Raw genomic sequence first — 22,971 nt, forward strand, 5'->3', positions numbered from 1 at the left:
CATATTTGACATGCGAACTAATGGAAGGAGGTCACCACCTAGGACACAGACTCACTCTCACATACAAACACACACACACACATACACACTCCTAGCTTATAACAGACTCATCAACACACATCAGTGGGGCCACTGGTGCTGATATTAATGTCAGTCATAAAACAAAATGCAGACAGCTCTTCCTCATACCAAACACAGAAAACAGAACCTAAATATTTAAGTAAAAAATTAACTATATATAAAAAGCAAACTATAGAGTGCCTTCTCTTTGCTTTAGAATCTGTGTTGCCTTTCTCCATCCCTTCCAGGAAGACAGGAAAGCATCTAGTGACTCGTGCCTTGGTCTTCACATGAATCCTCTGACCAGGGATAAATGGTCCTTTCATCATCTAGGCTAGTATCACTTATATTCCTGTTTTCCTGACAGCGATGGTGTTTTCCCAAATCTCAGCCTTGCTGAAGAATCTTGGCACATTCCTTCTGGAAGTCTGCTCTATTGTCAGGGACCCAGAAATCTCCTACATGGTAATTAGCAATGAGGAGTATTTTCCTCTACTTTCTGATATTTGGCCTCAGGCATTTGTTTTTGTTTAAGAGGGGAGACAAACTCAACAGACACTATTTTTATCATAGGGATTTAGCATTATTTCCATTATATTAATGTCAGTTATAATGAATTGGTTCCAGAAAGAAACAAAATTATATACTTGATAGAGAGAATGATTTTCTTGGATTTAGAAACAAACATGTTCCTTTTGCCCCATGCTATAGGAACAGTCAGCCCTTCTTTTTCTGAGACTTCCCTACATTGCAGCAGAAAATCAGTCTGGCCAACAATGGGAGGCAACCAGTCCATTCTTGACCTTGAGTGGTTTGGGCTGTCTCTTAGCTCCTAACAGAACAGCCCAATGCCTGAGCTGAGTGAAGGAAACAGAGATGATTTGATCTAAAGTGGGGGTGGAGGATTCTCTGCCATCAGCAGTCTTCCCTTTTGATGATGAGTTGGCACAGTGTTGATCTAAGAATCTGCAGACAGACTAAACATGAAATTGGAAGCCTTTCTAAAGATGAAGCTGAGACAAACAGGAGAGATGAACACTAGCTTCAGTTTTTAAAACAGTTGAGAACCACGCAAGACAGTCTCAGTCTGCCAGCTAGCCTGCCACTGCTGAGCCAAGAGATGACTTTAAGCCTCAAGTCAGCAGCTCAGTCTTGTTTATTTACTTCAGAGTAAGTCTGAATAGATGCACAGTATCTTCAAGAAACAGGCTCAAACAGTGCAGTTTCTCTTCTCACGACAGTCTTTGGTTGGGGAGATAGCTCAGCTGATGAAGAGATACCCTTACAAGTACAAGGAACTAAGCTCAATTCCTTAATTTAAAATAAAAATTCAATTCCAATTAAAAAAAAAAAGCCAGGTATGGTATAATGGTCTTGAAACTCCAGACTTTAAGAAGAAAAAAGGAAAATTGGGCCAGAAAGTTGTGAGACTTGGGGGAGCCAGTCCAGAGCAAGAGTGAGCTTGAGACGTGTCCAAACTCCAAAAAATCTCGTCCTAAGACTATCAGGAGTAAGTGTTCCCTCCTTGCTCTGAACCTGCAGGTCCTAGCACACATAGCTTGTATGACCCCCACCTCTGCCACTCTTGAGGTAGTCACATAGCCTGGTGGCCAGGTTTCAGGTTAAACTTCCTCCTTCCTTATAAGGACATGTCCTGCTAGCACCTGGAATACCTCTTCACACAAATGAAGCATGCCCAGCATCTTGGCCCCAGACAATGATGTACATCTACCCTAAATACTTCTACCCACTGCCCAATTATTCACCCCTTATCCATCCCTGATAAAGAGAGCTGTTTCACTGAAAACCATCTCAGAGAAGGTTGTTTCTCACACACTTACCGCCAACTGAGATCCTACATAACCCACCCTCCTGACTAAGCTTCATTCCTTCAGGCCCAGTGAGCTGGACACTCAGAGACCAGAAGCAGATCCAACCCAGCAGAAAATCTCTGGGGCTTGCTGACCAGCCAGCCCAGTCAACTTAGTAAGCTCTAGGCCAGTTGGAGACCCTGTTTCAAAAACACAAAATGGACAGTTCCTGAGGAAAGACATTTAAAGTTGCCGTCTGCACCCCCTGCCCTGCGTACATTTACACACGTATGCACCGACACACCTACATGCTCACAAATTCACTTCCCTGACTCTTGAATCCAGGCCAATCACATGGCTCGTGCTGCTCAAAGCAGTAACAGAACCATCACTTGGAGGCCTAGTCTTGAATGGTGTTTCCACACAGATGCTAACACCTCTGTCAGCCTTGGGTGTCACAAAGCACCACAGTGTAAGCAAGACTGACAGAGGTGGCCACACAACCTGCCTTGTGGTATGGTCTCCTGTCCACTCAGCTAAGCACTAGACAATTGCTCGATTTAGACGGCCAGGAAGCCCAGGAAGCCCAGCTGATCATCAACGCCTGAGTAAGTTCAACCTAGATTCCCTGTCAAAATGAGCATGGCCAACATTACCACAGAAGACAGCCAGGAGGTTAACACATGGCTGCTATTTTTAATAATTAAATTTACATGTTACCTATATGTACTAGAACTGACCCAAACAGGATGGGACATGAGAACATTTCCTCCTATTTCTCATCAGAAGATGCTGGAATTGTTTTTGTTTTTTTTGTGGCCTCCAATAAAATCTAAATGTGGAAACAATAAAACTTACTCTATAATCTTACCTACTTGCTAAACTCATCCATCACCATACCCAATAGTCTTCTGCCGAGCAAGCCATTCAAGACGGAGATTCAAATTCTAAGAGGTATCATGGCTTAGTCCTTGAAAATCCTGTGCTGAATACAGATGGGCTAACAAAGCTAAAAGTGTAAGACCTCGGAAAAGTATATTATACAACAAAGCCCAGGAATGAAGAAACACTGCGTGTCCAACAAGGTTAAATTTATGAATCAGAAATGTCAATGTGTGAAAAGAAATTTATGGGTGTGTGTGCATGTGTGTGTGTGTGTGTGTGTGTGTGTGTGTGTAAAAAAACCATTCTAACCAAACCCCATAGACTTGATAAGGCACTTACAAAAGATAGAAGAGCCCAGCTGAGAGAATAAAGTGTCACTGTAGAACACTGATTAGTGGACTTGAAAAACATCGACAGAGCAGTAAAGCTTGGGAAAGTCATTCAACATGCAATTAGAGCGATCATAAGAAAGGAGAGCTGAAAAAAAATTTTTAAAGAAATAGACACTGAAGTGTCCCAAATAACAAGAATTATAAACCACCAGTTCCAAGGATTTCATTAACAAGAAATATCAAGAAAACTGTATCAATGCATATCAAATTCAAATTGCTAAAAATCAATGGCAAAAAGATAATCTCAAAAGCAACTAGAGCAAATGGATATTCCTCACAAAGAGCAACAGTGAAGGTGGTAGATTGTTGTCAAAATCAATGGAAGGCAGAAAAAAAAAAGAACGTAACCTAAGAGACAGAAAGTACACTAAGAACTCCATCAACATAATATTTTGGGGGGAGAGAGGTAAAGACCCATACTTTATTTAAACTAGAAATTTTTTTTTGGTTTAAATTGCACCAAGAATTATCTAGTTTACATGGGTTTGTAAAGAAAAAAGTCTTTAGAATAATAAATACATACATTGAAATCGCTACCTGGAAATACATGCAATATGCTAAAAAAGAAGACTCACCCAGACTAATAAAAATAGGCACTAAAAATTGACAGAGATAAGTAAATGAAAAAAGTACAGATTAAACAAATATAATAGTAATGATGTAAAGTCAATTAATCAATACTTAAAATCAATTTAATCAATAATCACATTAAATATAAATGGTCTAAACACTCTACTTAGCAGGCAGAGACTGTCAGATTAAACTTAAAGGTCAGTAAATTGCCTACATTAATCCCAGTTAAACCTAAAACTTAATTTATATTCAAATGAAAGCATAGAAAAAATAGATTCATGATTAAAGTATTTTATCAGGGATAAAGCAAGCCATTTCAAGATGATAAAAGACCATAGTCACCAGAAGAATGTAACAATTATAAACATTTATGTACCAATAAATGAGCTTTGACATTGAAAGAAAAATTAGTCTATAAGAAATAAGTAAATGTTAAATTATAGGATGGGATTTTGTCACTATTTTTTTGGAAACTGATGGAAAATGCAGATGAAAAATCACTGAGGACATAGAACACCAAATCAATACCAGCATGCAAACTGACATTTATTGGACATTCCATCCCACATAAGGAAACATACTCTTTGCAAGTGATCTCAGAAAATTTTCTATGAGAGAAGATAGCCTGAGCTATGAGGTAAAACTCACCACGTTTAAAAGAGTTAAAGAAGAAACATGTATGTTATTTGACCAAAATTTCAATAACAACAATATTGAGTGAATTACAAATATTCATGAATTAAAGAAACACTTTAAAATAACCCATGAGTAATGAGAAAATATAAAAAAGAAACTAAGAAACATTCTGAACTATCAGAGGTAAATATAAGCAACAACCTGAGGAATAGAGCTGAAAGAGCACTCACAGGGAAATTTCCCATGCTAAATGACATGTTTTTTTGGGTCTTAAATCAATGACCTTATTCCCCAACTTAAGATAAAAAAAAGAACCCAAAACCCAGCATATTTCATGTAATGTAATCAAAAGAAAGGAAAAATAGACTAGAAATTAACAGAAAGAGAGAAAAGGAATAAAAAACTGAAAGTGACAATATCTTTGATGAACATAAAATACTAGCAAAACTAATACAAGCATATATAAAGAAGATCATTCATCACAGCCAAGTTGTCTTTCTCCTGGAAATAAAGGGTTGGTTCAACATACATAAGTAAATAAATATAAATTATGTAAGTGTACTTAAAGATAAATATCATATGATCATTTCAATATATACATAATTCAACACACTTTCATGATAAAAGTTCTAAAAAGAGTTTGACGAGAGGGAACGTACATCAACACAGTAAGCATTATATATGGCAAACCCACAGCTGACATTATCCTAAATGAAGAAGAACTCAAAGCAAGCTTAATAAAATCAGGAATGAGACAGGGAGTCTGCTGCCACCACTCCTTTCTCAAAATAGTGATGGAGGCACCAACTGGAGCAATAAGACAAGGGAAGGAAATTAAGGGGATATAAACTGGAAATTAAGTCAAATTATCCCTATTTGCAGATGATATTATACATAAGAGAACCCAAAAATTCTACCAGAAAACTTCTAGAAACAACAATCTCAGCAAAGGAGCAGGTACAAACTAACATTTAAGAGTCAATAGCCTTTCTATATGACAACAAAGATCATGGACAAACTTCTATTTATAACATGAAAGACAATAAAATACTTAAAATATACACCTAACCATGGAGGTAAATGACCTCTACAATAAAAACTTCAAAATTTGAAGAAAGAGAGATACTTAAAAATGGAAAAATATCCCTGGTTCATGGATTGGTAGAAATAATATTACGAAAATGGCCATCCTACCAAAAGCAATTCATAGAAGCATGACAATGACCAGCTTGCATATATGCATAAAGGTATAGACCGAGAGCTGTCTAATTGGACATAAGGTCCACTCGCCAGGAGGAAAGTCATTTTAGATACTAGAAAGCTAGCAGCCTCCCATGACATGAGAGGTCATGGACTTTAAAAAAGAGTCTACTACTGCCCTTTTGCTAGACCCACATAATCCCTTAGTATATTCTAAATCTTGTCCTTAAATGCACAGATGAGCAGTGCTACCACACTTCATCAGGGAAGTCTCTCTTACAGCAAATGGAGACCACCACAGAAAACCACAACTGGACACAATGTGGAAACCAATGGACCGTGGAGAGCCCAATCCCAGTGGGCTCACCTACATCACAGCTTCTGCATCTGCGGCTTGGGGGGCATCTCCCAAAAGGAGATGGAAATACTGTAAGCACCAGAACACTAGGACGTTGGCTGGGAAAAATCTCTCCTGGAAATGACTACACAAACACGATGAAGACAAGGGCAATATAAGTAGACATGATGGAAAGGGGAAAACTTTGGGGACTCTCACCCCTAAATAAAAAACTGCAGGCAGCTCATGACTACTGGGAGAAGAATTAGCTTTCCCAGGGATGAACTCCCTTATTGTTGCCAAATTCAGAGTTGTCAGCCTTGAAACCATACACACAGAACAACAAAAATGGACTCAGTAAAGTTCATTTATATGTAACTGCGCATACACACATAAATATATGTTGCATATATATGTAATAATGACAATCAAAAGAAAAAAGTTGAGAGCTGGGGAGCATGGGAGTAGGAAATAACTTGGGAGAAGAAACTGTCCTGTGCTCTCTGGCGCCACGGTTGATGTGAGTGGAGTATCAGGGAACCACTCATCGGGAAGAGAGAAAGGAAGGCATCCACAATCCTTCTAGAGAATATTCTGTCAGTGGCTCTACCTTCAAAAGGTTCAACTGCCTCCTGACAGTACCAAGCCATTAATACTTGGTCCTTTGGTGGACATTCAACATTCAAGCTATAGTACCTGACACTAGGAAACGTAAAAATCTTTCACATTTGCCAGGCCATAGCCAGGAAAAACGGGATGGAATAAACAAGCCCCAGGGCTAATTCCAAGAACATGCTACTATCTTCCGTCACCACTGCGGCAACACCTGCTGTCCAGAGGGCTAGGCTGTAAGTCGCAGGCTCCTTTTGCTTTCTCTTCTTTAGCAGTTTGCACACTGTTTCCACACAGCTCAGCTTCCAGACCATGGGAGGGAATTGAGGGTCTAAGCTGGGAGCTAGGGAGGTGGGTCCCCCAGGGAGTCTCACATTACCTGACTGGCTCATGAGCCAGCACAGAGCCATTCCTTTAGGCCCTGGCTGTCCTCAGGCTTCAGCAATCTGCTGGCCGCTGTTACTGGCCATGACCTTGGCACAGAGCAAGTCTTGCCTGTTCTCTCCTTCCCTCTGAATTTCCAGCCTTCTGTCCAAGACCATGAGTTCTTCAGCACAAAGGAAGCTAGTCCTCTCTTGTCATGGCTCCAGGTCCCCATGGCTCATGACTTTGCATTCTCCTGGCAGTTCCCAGAAGCACTGACTGCCACCAGCTGTCTGGCAGGTCTGGCTGACAGGTTGACAGGCTGATGTCCATCCTGCCCATCTCTGTCTCCCACTTGGGGCCAATACTCTATTTATTTGCATACTTGCCTCATCTCTGACCACCAGATTTACTTTACACCATCTCCCACCTCATCCAGTTCTTCCAAAAACATGTTCTAAAGAATGGCACACTTGTATGTGGATATTAGTCATGTAATATAGGATAAATATACTAAAAGCTATAGTCCTAAAGAAGCTAAACAACAAAGAGGACCCTAGGAAAGATGCTTAATCTTCATTCAGAAGGGCAAACAGGATAGACATCAGAAGTAGCAGAGGACAAGGAACAGGACAGGAGCCTTCCACAGAGGACCTCTGAAAGACTCTACCCACCAGGGCATATAAAGAGAATTGAGACTCATAGCCAAACTTTGGGCAGTGTGTCAGAATCCTTATGGAAGAAGAGGGAGATAGAAAGACCAGGAGGGGACAGGAACTCCACAAGGAGAACAACAGAGGCAAAATACCTGGGCCCAGGGAGGCCTGCAGAGACCGATACTCCAACCAAGGACCATGCATGGAGAGGACCTAGACCCCATGTTCAAAGGAAGCCCATTGGCTGCTCAGTTTCCAAGTGGGTTCCCTAGTAAGGAGTACAGGGGCTGTCTCTGACACGAACTCGGTGGCTGGCTCTTTTATCACTTCTCCCTGGACTGTATAGCCTTGTTAGGCCACAGAGGAAGACAATGCAGCCAGTCCTGATGAGACCTCATAGGAGAGGGTGGTCAGAAAGAAGGGGAGGAGGATCTCTCCTGTCAGGGGACTAGGGAAAGGGCTTAGGGGGAGAAGAGGGAGGGTGAGTGGGACTGGGAGATGAGGGAGGGGGCTGTAGCAGAGATACAAAGTGAATAAATTGTAGTAAATAAATATATAAAGAAACATGAATTAAAAAAAAAAAAAGAACAGCACAGACTCATTCTGTCTCCTTAGCTTCTCTTGACTGTCTTCCCTTACCTTCATCAAGTAAATCTCAGGGTAAATTGCCAGTTTATCTTATGCTGGCAGCTCAGTTTCATACACTCCTTGACAGTGTCCCACCGAAAGACAGCTCTTCCTGCCTGCATGGCCTTGCACCCCTCCTCTGGATGGCCTGTCTTCTCCTAGCCCTTCTATGAAGGCTCGCTTTCTTTATGGTGGTTAGGACAATGGAAACTCTGTATTTGTTGGCTCCTTTTTTGGTAATAAACATGTAGTTCCTAGGAAGCTGAGGACTAGGTGTGATTTCAGCGACGGTAGAGTCACATGCCCACGCACAGGGCTCTCACACTCAGAAAGTAGCTGTTATATTCAAATAATGGCTTTGTGGGACTATTTCCCCTGCCCACAGAATGTCCAAAATCAAACCAGAAGCTCAGGGGCCTCATTGCTAGGTTGGAGGGAATCGTGGGAAAGGTAAAGTGTACCAGCATTGGGGGTGTATTTACTAAAAGGGAAATGGTATGCAATCTTCTTTCTAATCTGCAGTCTTTGTATAATATCAGTGGTAAACAGGGACAACTGAGAATTATTTGTCCCACGACCAGAGCAGGCTTACTTGATAGCGCTTAGTAGCTGTCTCTCTGATGAGGTGAAGATCCCATCAGTATTTTCTCTGAACAGTGATACTAAGCCTCGGTGTATATACAAACTTGCTCTCATTTACAAACAGAATTATAATAGGATACTTAAGGTTACTGGCCACTTCCTCTATGTAAATGAGGGAGGAAAACTATGCAAATCCCACTGTCCAAAGGAAGAAAACAGGAAGCAGAGGTTATAAACTATGCGCGTACTTGTTATTTGGCAAAGGTATAGGCCGTGAGCTGGTTATTGGACTGTGACTACTGAAAAGCAAGTCTTTGGCTAAAGCTCACGTAGCAGAAAGGACAGCAAGAGAAATAAATGAGTATTGCTGGAGTGTGGAGCACCGAGGGCAGAAGGCCAAGACCATGGAACAGCATGAAATGCTCCCAGCAAATACATACTAAAAAAATCTTGGAAAGTCACATGAAGACTGGGTTTTCCAGGCTACCATCTTGCTTAATATTTTCTCCAAGTCTCTTAACAAACTGACTAGTCAAGGAAAGTGAACCATCTTTACTACATGGCTCTGAAGGCTCAAGGTACATGATCGTAGACCACAGGAGGTAAGTGAGCCCTGGTTTAGAAGCCTAGGGATAAATGTGTAGTATACACCCACAATACATTCAACGTGGACAAGTCAGGAACACTATGTAGGCCAAATATCATTTTCTTTTGTCTTAGCATATAAAGAAGAATCAAATGAGGAGAGGAGAGAACAATGAGTTTGAAAGAGAAGCTTCAGGACATACTGGTATACTCGTAAGATAATTTCCTTGGAGCTGAAGTACCGTTAGAATGCACATGTTAATGGCAACAGGTTGGAAGGTCCATATAGCACCCAGATATGAGAGCTCCCACCTGCAAGACACAGGGCCTGCCACTAGACAGCAAGGAGGCAGTCAAGATTTCCAAGGACGAAAAGTCGCCCACTCAGAGCTGTATTTCAGACAGGAAATGGGATGTAGCCTACAGCAGTGCCCAATTCCAGGCATGATTTGATTCTTGAACTACAGCAGTAATGATGAGCAGTCAGATCCCACACATATGTGGTAGCAAAACCCTGCAGTCCCTGTTGAAGACAGGAGTTCTTGAGCTGGTCAGGGGTTGCTGCAGTGAGAGCCCAGGGCCTCTAGAGCACAAAGTCATAATGTGGGGTTACAAGATCCTATATAAACTTACTCCATCAGTGGGACCTGCATTCCTCCTCTTGTGCACTTTGGATGAAATGCAATGGATTAATTAGGTCCACATTTTGCTTTCCAGAGCCTCTTATTGCTTGTAATGAGATTGTTATCAAGTCCTAGTGGCATGCAAACAGGAACCCCATAGCACCAAGAGCAAACAGCTCCTTCAACCAAACAGCACAGCTTCTACTGCATGCTTTCTTTTTGTTAGGGTGACTTTAGGTGTCATCATGAAGAAAGGTGATGCCCTTTACACTGCATTCCATGCTATTTGGGGTTTTTCTCAGCCATATTTAGTTTAATTTTTTTTTCTTTATCTAGGTTGATCAACCTAGATAAATTTTTAAATGCTCCATTGGACAGTAGAAATCTCAACTCCACTGACACAATTAAAAACAACAGCAACAAAAAATTCTAAGCAGATCAAGTGATAGAACACAGCCAGCTAGTATTTGGGATCCAGAAAAGCACAGAGATCACATCTCTATAAAGAGTGGTGACTCGAAACCCCAGACCAGGAGGACATTGAAACACATGAAGACACTAGCAAGGTCAGCACAAGAAGTCCAACCAAAGCAGACACGGAAAGGAAGACACAAGCATGGGGCCCATGCAGAACAGATAGTCCATTTTCAGAAGGCAATCAGGATGAGGAAGACACCAGTGCCAGCAAACTACACATACAAGTCAAAAAGGCATGCATGGCTAGTGGCTGAGCATAAGGAGAGCAGCAGTAACCACCTGGGAAGGAAATACATGAAAGCAGAAATGACGGACCACACAGGATGGAATAGTCACCACATAGTGGTACACGTGACGCAAGGGGTCAGAGGAAGTGAGAATTCAATGAAGGGCCTGAGCCGGAAGCAGAAGCCGCTGCTTAGACCAGCTGCCTGCTCCCCACACCCCCAAATATTACTGTGCCCTTTATTTCAGCAACGTTCATCATTTCTCAAAATGTTACAATAGCACAGGGTAAAATTGACAGCAGACCTGTTTCAAAGCAGTGCTCTATAGTCATCTGTTACCAAACACTGGGAAAGGGAGAGGCTCCTGATAACCTAGAAAATTGATCTAAGCAAATGGACTTTAGGAGGAGATTGGAGCTACTCCTCAGGAACTGGGCTGCAGACATCAACACATAAACAAACTTGCCTTCCTTCCTATTGGTATAAGACAAACACAGTATTGGAACAAGAAAAAAAACTGAGGTTGGGACCCTTCCTCTGCCAAAGTAATTTCCAGGCAAGGTAAATTCTTTAGATATGAAAAATGTAGAAAAAGTAATGCTAGAAGGACTCGAGAAATAGATTTTTTCAATAGAAACACAAAACCTAGAAGATAGTAGGGAGTGATGCCTAGCACATTTAGCAGGTAAAGTTGAAATGTGTCTACCTGTTCCATTGTCAATGTGACAGAATCTAGAATCACCTGGGAGATAAACCTATGGGCATGCCTGTGAGGCAGTTTTTACATTAAGTTAATAAAGAAGAAGAGAGCTACCCTAAATATGGAAGGTACCATCTATGGTCTGGGAACCTAGACTGAAAGAAAAGGAGAAAGTAAGCAAGTTACCTGCAGTAACCACTCTGCTTCTTGGCTACAGATAGAACATGGCTAGTTGCCTCTTACATATGCTGCCATGCCTTTCTCATAGTTATAGACCATCTTCTTCAACTGTGAGCCAAGGTAAATACTTCCCTAAACTAATGCAACATCAAAAACTTCACAGATAGAATTTAAAGGATCCATTGTGGCTTCTGAAGTGCTTTTGCAACTCAAAACAGAAAAAACACAGTGACAATGAGCCAGAAATAGAAAACAAGAAAAGCATTCAACACAATGCAAGTAAGTCACAGATATACTGATGTACAATTACGCAAGCAGAGATTTACTTGTATACAGGGCCGGTGGAGGCACCACACTGAGGGATTACACTCCACAGAACAGATCTGGTATGAAGGAGGTTTATTATGGGGAAGGGGGAAGGGGCTTTGGAAAGGGATAAAGTGAGGGCAATGAAAAAGAGAGAGAAAGAGAGGGAATGCAGGGAGGGAAAGGGGAGCCACCAATGACAGAGATAGAGAGACAGACAGACAAAGACAGAGATACAGACAGAGATAGACAGAGAGATAGGGAGAGTGCAGGGACAGAGGGAGAACAGAGAGATTAAAAGAGCTGAGATGGCAGGCAGGTCCTTTTTATCCCCCAACACCTGGCAGTAGCACCAGGTGATAATGTAAGATGTCGCCGGGACCCTAAAGGCAGGTTAATAGGATTGCCTGTGAACTAACATTACTACCTCTTGACAAAGATATGGGAAACTAGACTTTCTCACCACTATATTGAAAATCAAAATTGATGCTGTCTTTATGGCTCATACTTTGACCAAAAATTCAAAATTCAAAATTTTAAAAGTATAACCCTTTTTGAGACAGGATCTCAGGTAGCCCAAAATACCCTCAAATTCACTATGTAGCTGAGGATAATCTTTAATTCAAAAGCCTCTTGCCTTTACCTCCCAAAATGCTGAGAACGTATCGTTATTTCAATTTACTAAATCCATTTTTAGGAATTATATTAGGATTACCCTTCAGATGATCACACTTGTGCAAAATAACATGTTCTGAGAACTACACCCCCCAAACACACACTACATAGCACTCATCAACAAAAGACTGGGGAGCATTAATATGAGTGGGCTGGGGTGAAACAGTATGCAGAGAAAAGCAGTATGATGAGCTGTTAAAAAGAATGCCTCAGCTCCAAACACTGCTATGGAAGGAGGTCGGAGATAGGGTCATCAAGAGAAAAGGCAAGGGAAAGCTTGGATGGCGTGTGAACATCTGTGTAAATGATCCAGAACATTAATGTCATTATATAAAGATGTACACTGGTCTCAGAAGTACAGAATCACTAGGATTGTCCATTCTCAGGGACAGGAAGAAATACCACCACCATTGTCTTCCCTTCCAAACTTAACATTTCATACAGTACACATGTAAAGTCACAATCAGTGAATTTAAAATAGCTTCATCCGCATTACACTCTAGTAGCACCACTTTGGAGGTCATATACTCAAAAGAGTTAAAATTCAGGATCTTAAAAAGATGCGTCTCATCATAGAATCACTGACAACAGTCAACATATGGGCATAAGGTATATGTTTCTCAACAGACGACTGAATGATGAATAGAGGAAGGAAATAACATGAAAATTCAATGGAGAAATATTTAAAAACAACTAAGTATTGCTATCTACAATTAGCATGAGTGGGTTCTGTGCGATTTAATCAGTCATTCAATGAAAGACAACATACAAAACACTACATGACTCTTTTGCTATTTGTTTGCTTGCTTAGCTATTTATTGTGAAGTACTAGAGACTTAACCTCGGGCCTCTCACATGGTAGGAAAGCATTTTATTACTGAGCTACATCCCCAAGCCTGCATAATCCCCCATGTATGAGACATCTAAAACATCAAAGATGCAAATGAAGAGTATAGAACAGGGGTTACCAGGAGACTGGGGAAAGGGGAGAGGGGAATTTCTGTTGAGTGGGTATACAGTATACAGTGACAGCTATACAGATAAGTGAGAGGTATGCTATAACAGCAGGGTGCCTGTGGATAAGACACTCCTGCCTAGGAAGGTGGATCCTGTGCTGACTCTCTGATCATACACACAAAGCATCATGCCTCATTATCCCTTCTAACTGCCTAAGGGGATGTCATTACTGGGTTATCTTCTCCTAGGAAGAAGGAAAACCTCTACAGGGACAACTATATAACCAGGACATTCTGAGCATCCATGGTTTCTGGACATTATTCTGAAAAGCAGGTAGGCAACTCGTGCCTACAGTAAGCAATGGCACTATCTCAAGTAGGAAGACAGAGTTCATACTAATGATCTAATGATACAACAGGTCCCTCGGTGGTCAGCATGCCCAGAGGAAGTCCTTCCTACAACCCGGCCCCAAGGATCCTCCAAGGTCCTCCTACTAAGCAGTTCTGTGTAGGCCTCATCCTAAGTGAAGGCTCTAATCTAACCATAAGGACCGATTGTCTTGAGTTACCTTTAATCCCTCGTGTCCACTCACTCAACGTGCTTGGTCTAACCACAACCCAGCAGCCGCCTGCCACCATTTCTGAAAAGACCCACAAGATGGAGACAGCACTGCAGGGAGAAAATGAGTGTTCTGCTTCTCCCAAAGCCTATGGTCCCAAACTTTCATTGTGGTTGTTGTTTGTTTGTTTCCTTTGAATACTTGAAATTAATGGTTCAAATATTCCTTTAATTTTGTTGTCTTTCAGAAAAATATTTAGAACTTCTCTGCACAAAAAGCACATTTTCCAAATTGAGGCATTTTTTAAAAGTCTGATTTCATTACACAGTTGCATCTTGTAGCCTTGAGGATATTTTCAAACAGTTCCAGCTTTCTTGTTTTGTTTTGGCACGATCTAAATTCCAATTTCATGAAAATTAGGGCTGTGCTCTCTTTCTAGAAGACTGCTTTAAATGACCTTGTCACAGAATTGGAGATGGATTTACCTTAATATCCTTGGGCTGATTTAATTTTATAAACCTTTTTCTTTGGTATTTACTCCCTAGGTCGATGTATCTGTGATGGCTAATCTTGGTTCTCAACTTGACTACATCTGGAATTAAAGAAAATATAAGCATCTGGGCACACCTGTGAGGACGTTTTCTTAATTGGATTGTTTGAGGTGGGAAGACAACCTACCCTAAATCCAGATCATCTTTGGTCAGAAGAACCACAGTAAGCCTGGGACACACCTGGTGGCAGCCAACATAAAAGGATGTGGAAGAAGTAAGGTTTTGCTTTTTGCCTGCTTGGCATCGCTCTCTCTGACAAGTCCATCTATCCTGCTGCCGAGGCATTCCTTCACTGGTATTAGAACCTACTTCCTTGGGATTCCAGTGTAGACCAAAAAACAGCTAAGACATTCAGCCTCACAGCCTGCATATGTACTAGATTCCTGGCCTTCCGGTCAGGAGACAGCCATTGTTGGATTAACCAGACCAAAGCCTATAACCTTTTCTTATTAAGCCCTTTTAGCATGTAGATTCATTCTATCAGCTTTGTTTCTCTAGAGAACCCTGACCAATACAGTATAATTCCAAGTTTTATGAACATCCAACATGTTAACATGCCTAAACAAGCCTGAGGAATGGAAAACTTTAAGTTCATGATGAGGTGTCCTTTGATTTTCCTAGGACTTTGAAAATTCAGTCTCATTTTCAAATCAAGATTATGAGAGTTCTAAAGTTCTTGACTTGAGTAGGGATTAGGCATTAAGTTTACTAGGTTTTGGGGGTGGTGATTGCAAACAGAAAATACAGGTTTTCTCCTTGCAAAACCGAGACTATTGTTCATAATATTTAAGTATATTTCCTGAGCTGTTTCTTTTTACTCTTAGTCACACATGGATATATATGATATCAATAATATATCTTACAATTTCTATTGAGTATGTATCTCAGTAAAAAGTTATGTTTCTCAACAGAGCAAAGAATACTGATAGATACGCAATTTCACTGAAAACAACAATCAAAGAATTTATCTATCAAACAATAAATTGAATTAAATGTCCATTATTGTGATTGCAATGAATATGATACACTCAGCCAACAGTGGGAAAATGTGAATTGCTATCCAGTGGTCCAATGCATCCATCTAACTTCTGTCTGTTTGTCCATCTAATTAGTCAGCATCTACTAACGTCTATGTATTATCTATCTACCTGCCTATTATCCATCCATCTGTCCACCTAACTCTCCCTATATCCTATTATCTACCCACATACTGGTCATCAATCTATTTATGTATTTTTATCTACTTATCTGCCTCTCAGTTATCTATCTTTTATTTATCTATCTCTACCAAACACCCATCTGTCTTTTTATTTATCTATTTATCATCTATTTTTATATCTATCAAGTATAATTCAATCAATCCATCTATCACCTTTCTATCTATTTTTACAGTTATAAAAGAACAAGCTAGCAATACTAGAGTAAGAAGAAGTCAGATTTAATGAATTCTGGGACAATAAAACTTGACATTTGTCATTTCAAGTCATTATCACACTATTTTAAAACCTCCCACAGTGGTTTCCAGAAGGATATGAAGATATAAAGAAAGATATCTGTGTTACTAGCCAGTGGGCAGCAGCAAGGCTGACCAAGTTTCTGTGGCAATAGTGTGCCATGAACGAGAAAAGGAGCCTAGGGAATGGCTCCTGCCACTGTTGGATAGCTCCCTGAGTGCCACTTAGATGCCTCACACCTTTTATGCCCCATCCTGAATTGCTTATGAAATTGCTACCCTGACATGCTTTTCTTTTAGCATGTCTTTTTTTAAAGATTTATTTATTTATTATTTATTATTTATACAGTGTTCTCTGCCTGCAGGTGAGAAGAGGGCACCAGATCTCACTATAGATGGTTGTGAGCCACCAGGTGGTTGCTGGAAATTGAACTCAAGACCTTTGGAAGAACAGCCAGTACTTTTAACCTCTGAGCCATCTCTCCAGCCCCTTCTAGCATGTCTTAGTCTTTGTTTCAGATAGACAGGCCAGGGTGGGATGCTCAAGCGAGTACTTTTGGAATATGGATCCAGACCTTGCAGCTCAGTGAGGGCTAGAGGCTGGGGTTTCTGAAGTTGGGGAAGTAGACCACACTGGGCACCCTTTTTAAGTCCTGAGAGTAACATCTCTAAAGCTTGGGACTTTGGACCCATGGAGCTCCTGCCCTTATAACAGTTTGGGTGTACCTCCAAACTGGTGAGTGGGTAATTCACTGGATTCTTCAGCCAATGTTTATCATGGTTCTGCCATGGACAGGCCCAGGTACTGTGGTGGACACAATGGCAGAAACTGCTTTAGCACCAAAAGAACTGATCAACGAGCAAACATGAAACTTGTAATGCCAGGCATACTCAACATTCCTCACTGGGCACCCAAACCCTACGTTTGATATGACACAGATAATCACCACTGAAACCTCCCCAAGATGATAAGTAATTTACTTAATCTCAAGGAGACTGTAACCTATGCTAAAGACAGCATCATTTCTCCAAGTCCTGACTTTGCCTAAGTAGCCCCAATTTAGGGTCATCCTTGGCTGTGAAATCTGAGAGTTTGATATGGATTGATTTAGTGTCATGTGTCAGGAGTGTCTGAGCCTTACTCTATGGGTTAAGAACATACATACATTTATTTTGTAAGACATTGTGTCACAAGGTTGTCATCTACAAAGTTCATGCACAAGAACAGGAATCAAGTTATAACACACACACACACACACACACACACACACGCCCCATACATAACACACCCTACCTCCCTTCCCCCACACAAATATCTCTTAAACTGTTAGATAAGTTTACAGTTTTGTATTGGGATATATTTATAGCTCTCCTGAGCAATGAGTTAGGTACCCCTAGAGGCAAACTCCACTAGACACCTCTTCTTTCTGTAACTATAAGATTTTGTTTGTTCCACACCCAAGCCAAACCTATGCTCAGTAAAATACTTCCACATACACAAAAGAGAATATAAACGTACTGATCCCCCTTTTAAAAAAATGGTAATTGAGGCAAGTGACTGTTGTAGCCATTCATGTCTGGAAGCCCAGAGATGTACTACAATCCTTTCCCTGACCACTCCCCTGGTTGCAGACAACCAACTTCCTGCAGCACTCTTGTGTGGTCAATTTTCTTTCCTCATCAAAATCACCCTCTAAAGGTTTGGTGTAATCAGCATTTTACCCTCAGGGATAAGTAGCTTCCCAGTGAGTGAGTTGGAAATCTAAACCTCTTCTCCAACTCTGCACTCTTGCCATTAAGGGTAACTGCTTTTAATTGTTCTAAAATTACAGGTCTTACCTTTCCTTTGTAAACACATCCTTGCATAACCACTGGCTTCCAGGAGTAATAATCAGTGAGTTTCTGGTGGTCTAATTCGCTTGCCAAGGTAAATTCCTTCCATGCACCCATACAATTCTTCTCTCTTTTGGTAGGTCTTAGACTAATTACATAGCACCTCGGTGGGCCCACTTCCTTCTGATCTACATAGATTTAGTTATTCAAAGCTGAAAACAACGTCTCTGAGACAAATTGCAGAGCTCATGTAGTATTTAGAACCATCTTTAAAGGGCAACACAAGACAGCCATGCCTACATATTTTAGAAGAAATGTTTAACTTTATTTTTTGCTTTTATTTTTTATGTATATGAGTGTTTCTCTTGTGTACATACATATGTACCATATGCATGTTTGGCACCCACATAGGGCAGAAAGGGGGTATTGGATCCCCTGAAACTGGAGTTATAGACAGTTGGTGGTGGGTGCTGGAAATCAAACCCAGATCCTCTGGGGGGAAAGCCAGTGCTTTTAATGGCCAAGCCATCTCTCTCTATCCTAGATGAAATGTTTATATTATCTGTGGAAAGTATACAGGAGGTGGCATTGTAACAAAAAAAGAACATCATCTCAAATGAAATGTCTGCTTAGTAAATAATGTGGCTGATAGAGAAACTGATCTTCTAGAGGAAAATTCTTCAGACTGTGCCTTTTACTTATACTTTTAACCATTCTTTTTGTTTTCCTGTATTTTTATTTATTTATTCATTACTTTAATCTCCTCCTCCCCCCCCCTCCTCCTCCTTCTTCTTCTTTTTCCCCAAGACAGGGTTTCTCTGTGTAGCCCTAGCTATCCTGGAACTTGATCTGTAGACCAGACTTAGAGATCCTCCTGCCTCTGCCTCCTCAGTGCTGAGATTAAAGGAGTGCACCACTGCCACCACCTCCTGGCTCTTTGCTTATTTTAAGATAGAGTTCCATGTAGTCCAGGCTGTCCTCAAATTTACCAGATAGCTGAACATGACCTTGAACTCCTGACTTCTGCTCCAATCTACCAAGTGCAAGGATTATAGGCTTACCATGACCGGCCTCCTCTGATCACTCTTAATACAGTTGATTTTCTCACTTGAGCAAAGGGAGATAACACCATGCCCACAAACTCACCTGGCATCCTGTGGGGATGAGAAGGATGATGTAGAGGATGGGGACACACTAGGTCCAGATGAGGGTCTGGAGGATTGGAAGGAGTTGTTGCTGAAGTTACTGTATCTAAAAAACACAAAAGTTTGGATTGGATGCAAGAACAAACAAACAAAACAAACAAACAAAAAACAGACAAAAATAAGTGAACAATAAATATAAATAAGATTTAGCAAACCATCTAGCTTTTTGCAAGAAAAATATTTCTGAAGATACTATTATAAATAGTGATTATTTAAAGTTTATTATAGTTATTTAAAGTACAGAGATTTACTGCATTAAAGTCTTCCAAACTCCAAAACCACTGGGTAGCAGGATTCATAACAATGGGTTTCAGAGGAGTCATCACATGTTCTATTATTTTATAAATGCACATTAAAGTTAATTGTGAACATAAATCAAGAACCTAAACTGTGTCCATCTGAGCTATGAGGTTCTTCCTTGCTATTTGTGATAGCACAATTAGAATGCCATCACAGACCTGCAGAAGTAACATTTGCTTGACTGAAAAAAAACATCATATTACTGCAAATTCTGCCATAGGTTATTTTGAATCCATCTTGTTCCTATACTATAATCCCATAGCATGGCCTTCTGGACTCGCCTACTGCTTAGAGATACAGGCATCCATCTATTATCCTGACTGAAACCTGCAGTGGCTACAATAAAATGAACTTTGATCTTTTCCCAGCCATCTCTATCAAACAGATGTCAGGATTTGTAGAATTCTGGAGCGTTCAGTTCTCAGGAATGATGCCCTTCAGCAGCTTCTTCTATGCAGCTGTCATCACTCAGGGCAACGCCCAGAAAATAAATCATAGTCTGAGCTCTTATATAAAGTTGGCATTCATGTAACACAGCTTTGACCCGTACTTATCTTGTCACAGGCAAGGCTAACTCATTCCTTTAACTGCTTAGGGACATTGTGTTAGGATGTGTAAGACCCTGAGGGTCACTGTGATGAAAACATATGAAGATCTTCTTGGACATGAGAAGTGTAGGCTGAACTACCATCAACTGAAAAGAAACTAAACTTTAAGGATATCTTGTGAGATGTTAGCCCCAGAAAACCACTTCAACATTTCTAGTGTTCACATGAGAAGATATCACATATGAAAATACTCAATGGTATATTATTTAGCTTGTGGTGATAATTCAACCAGATATGAGGCAAGAATAGCCAAAGAAGCATGAATTCTTATTCATTGATGAACTGTTCTGCCACCTTAAAAATATAACCAATTTTATAATTGGCATCATGGGAAATGTTGATCAATGGATTGGATGGAAGCACCAAGATATAATATATTTAGTCACATTGTGCAAAAAATATTCTCAAAAGTAAAAATCATTTAAAAAATTCTGTTCATAGGCTATCTACTTTTAAAAAGTGGGAGATGGATACAAAATTTCAAATGTTAATAATAAATGACTACAATAGAAAATATTCATCTTTCCCTACTCTATTCTGTGCCTCTAACTGGCAGCTTGGCCCTTGCTTCATCTATCTGTGTGTTGCCACATGTCAGGTGTGTGTATTCAGATACGGGCCCTCCCAAATGAGACTCAGACCACAGGGTTGGTCAATGTTCTTTTCTACTAATATGTCACTTTCACAGTTCTTGGTTTCTGGGGACTGATCCCCCTTTTCTCCTCTTCTTCTTCCTCCCTCAAACTGCTTTCAGGTCATGCTGAGATAGAACCTGGGATTTTACAAATGGTAGGTAAATACTCTAACACTGAGCTACATCCTTAGATCTTTTTCTCATTTCTTATTTTGGGACAAGGTCTTCCTATGTCTCTTAGGCTGGCTTTGAACCCATGATTCTCTGAGATTGCAGGATTTTCTCTTTTCTTTAAAAATCCATCTCTACATGTCTAGTAGGTTAATTGCTTCTCCAGGTCAGCACTGGTTTTTTGTTTTTGTTTTTGTTTTTGTTTTTTCAGAAGGATTCACAAACCATAGGCCAAGTAGAAGGCAGAAAAGCAAAGAGAGAAGGTGAGGATAGGGCATCAAGTGCTGCCACAGGAATGGGAGAAGGTGGCGACAGGATGAATAGAGCCAAGAGCCAGCTGCTGCTGCCACACAGGCTCCCCGCCTGGCTGCTCACTAGCTGCCTGGACGCTAGCATGTTACCCTGGCCACTGAAACTCACACGCCAACTGCATGTGGATATCCTGCTGAATGTTTTCACAGGATCATGTTGCTAAAATTATGTCTAAATGACGCTATGGAAATACACCATGCACAATGTGTTTTTCCCTCCTTTGGTTTTTCTAATGGCCAAGTAATTAATTCAAATGCCTCAGAGCCTGCCCAGTTTTGCTTCTCAATTTCAGCCAAACTGACTGGATCATAATTCACTGTTCAGCATTTTGTGTGTGAGGAGGGGAGGGTTCACTATAATGACTAATGGGTTGGTCTCTATTACAACCTCTTCAAGTGCAGTCAGCTACTGAGTAGCCAGATCTATGGCCACACAGACCCACAAACCCCACAGCAACTGGACATCAGAAAGCTCAACTTGCCCCACCAACAATGCTGAGACTGATCAGACTAATGGCTACCTTTGCCTAGTTAACCTAAAGCAGGCTTCACTCAGGCACGTGACTGTGTTTTACAACACACAAATACTGTCAACTGGATGATTTACAAGTTTCTGTTCTCCTCATTCCCAAGGACTGTATGTGCTAATGAAGCCTGGAAGAAGTAAGGATCCAGGAAAGAACAGGTGCTGACATCATTCCCAGAAAGTACAGAATCACCACAACAGGCTGATCCCTTGCTGGGAAAGCTGAGGTTGCCGATATCTTCCTCCAGGCCAAGCTTTAGCTAGCCCTTAACTTGTATACATGTATTGTGTGGGGAGGCAGAAGGCTCACGCTGGACTCACTGTGTAAAAACAGTGCAAGATCACCATAATGTCAGGATTTGGGACTTGGGAGGGGCCTACAGGGAGCCCAGAGTTCTGAGTAAGGACAAGGAAGAGGTGGTGTGGAGACTTGAATGTGGGGTGTGAGTCATGAAGCATTACTCAAGGTGGTCTCTACATGGACATGATACCCCCTCCTCCTAGGTCTTGAATGTGTTCTACATATGGCTTCTTCTTTAGATGGCTCCAGCTGAGCAGTTCTGACTGGCCCCCTTCTCTGGCCTGCCTTTTCTCCTACCATGGCCTTCCACCTTTATAAAGGAGAAGAAACATCTTTCAGCAGACTGAATCCACGTGGGCCTGGCAAACCTTCAAGGTGCCAATGAAAGGATCCATCTGGGAAGCCATCAGTCCAGAGGGAATTACTGAAGGTACAAGAGAAAGGGGAAGAGGTGGAGGAGGAGGAGCTATGTCCATTCAGAGACCGTTATATTCTCCAAAACTATTTCAACTTGTGTGTGCGTATGTTAAAAAAACAAAAACAAAACAAAACAAAAACAAACTTTAGACAAGCTACTTAAAATGTTAATGGAAATTTCAAGATTCTTTTAGATTGTATGTAACCCAAAGAAGTTGCCAGTCACAGATTAACCCTTCAGTTATTAAGTGGGATGGCTGAAGACTTTGGAAGACTGGCCATTTCATGGTGGGAAGAGCTGCCTGTGGTCAAGGTTTATTAGGCTTCATTTGAAACAAAGTTAAAATTCTTGACAGTCACTGAGGCTTGGCAGTCTCCATATCACAGGCTCTGGTAAACTCTTTACAGCTGTTGACAAGACTCTCTGAATATTCCTCACAGCAGTGTTACAAGCCCGGGAGCACAGCCATTGAGCTACAGTGGGACAACTCAGAGGAGAGCCTGGAACAGGCTGCCTGGTACTGAAACCATTTCTCCACACAGATGGACTTGGACCAGTTTCTTACCACAAGTAGGAGCTAGTGATGGAACCTTTCTTTCTTTCTTTCTTTCTTTCTTTCTTTCTTTCTTTCTTTCTT

The 22,971-nt window shown here is 41.0% G+C and overlaps 1 protein-coding gene across 5 annotated transcripts in view; it reads right to left on the bottom strand.

Moving 5' to 3' along the window:
* Fhod3 (formin homology 2 domain containing 3) overlaps positions 1 to 22,971 on the bottom strand; it is a 410,013-nt gene that overhangs the window by 77,929 nt on the left and 309,113 nt on the right. For all 5 annotated transcript variants that reach the window (XM_055625623.1, XM_055625622.1, XM_055625621.1 and 2 more), the window contains one exon: positions 19,007 to 19,111. In XM_055625623.1, the coding sequence (XP_055481598.1) occupies positions 19,007 to 19,111 (105 nt within the window). The remainder of the gene's footprint in view (positions 1 to 19,006; positions 19,112 to 22,971) is intronic.

The sequence above is a fragment of the Psammomys obesus genome, unplaced genomic scaffold (assembly GCF_907164565.1).
Source record: "Psammomys obesus unplaced genomic scaffold, mPsaObe1.curated_primary_1811, whole genome shotgun sequence".
Taxonomy (NCBI): domain Eukaryota; kingdom Metazoa; phylum Chordata; class Mammalia; order Rodentia; family Muridae; genus Psammomys; species Psammomys obesus.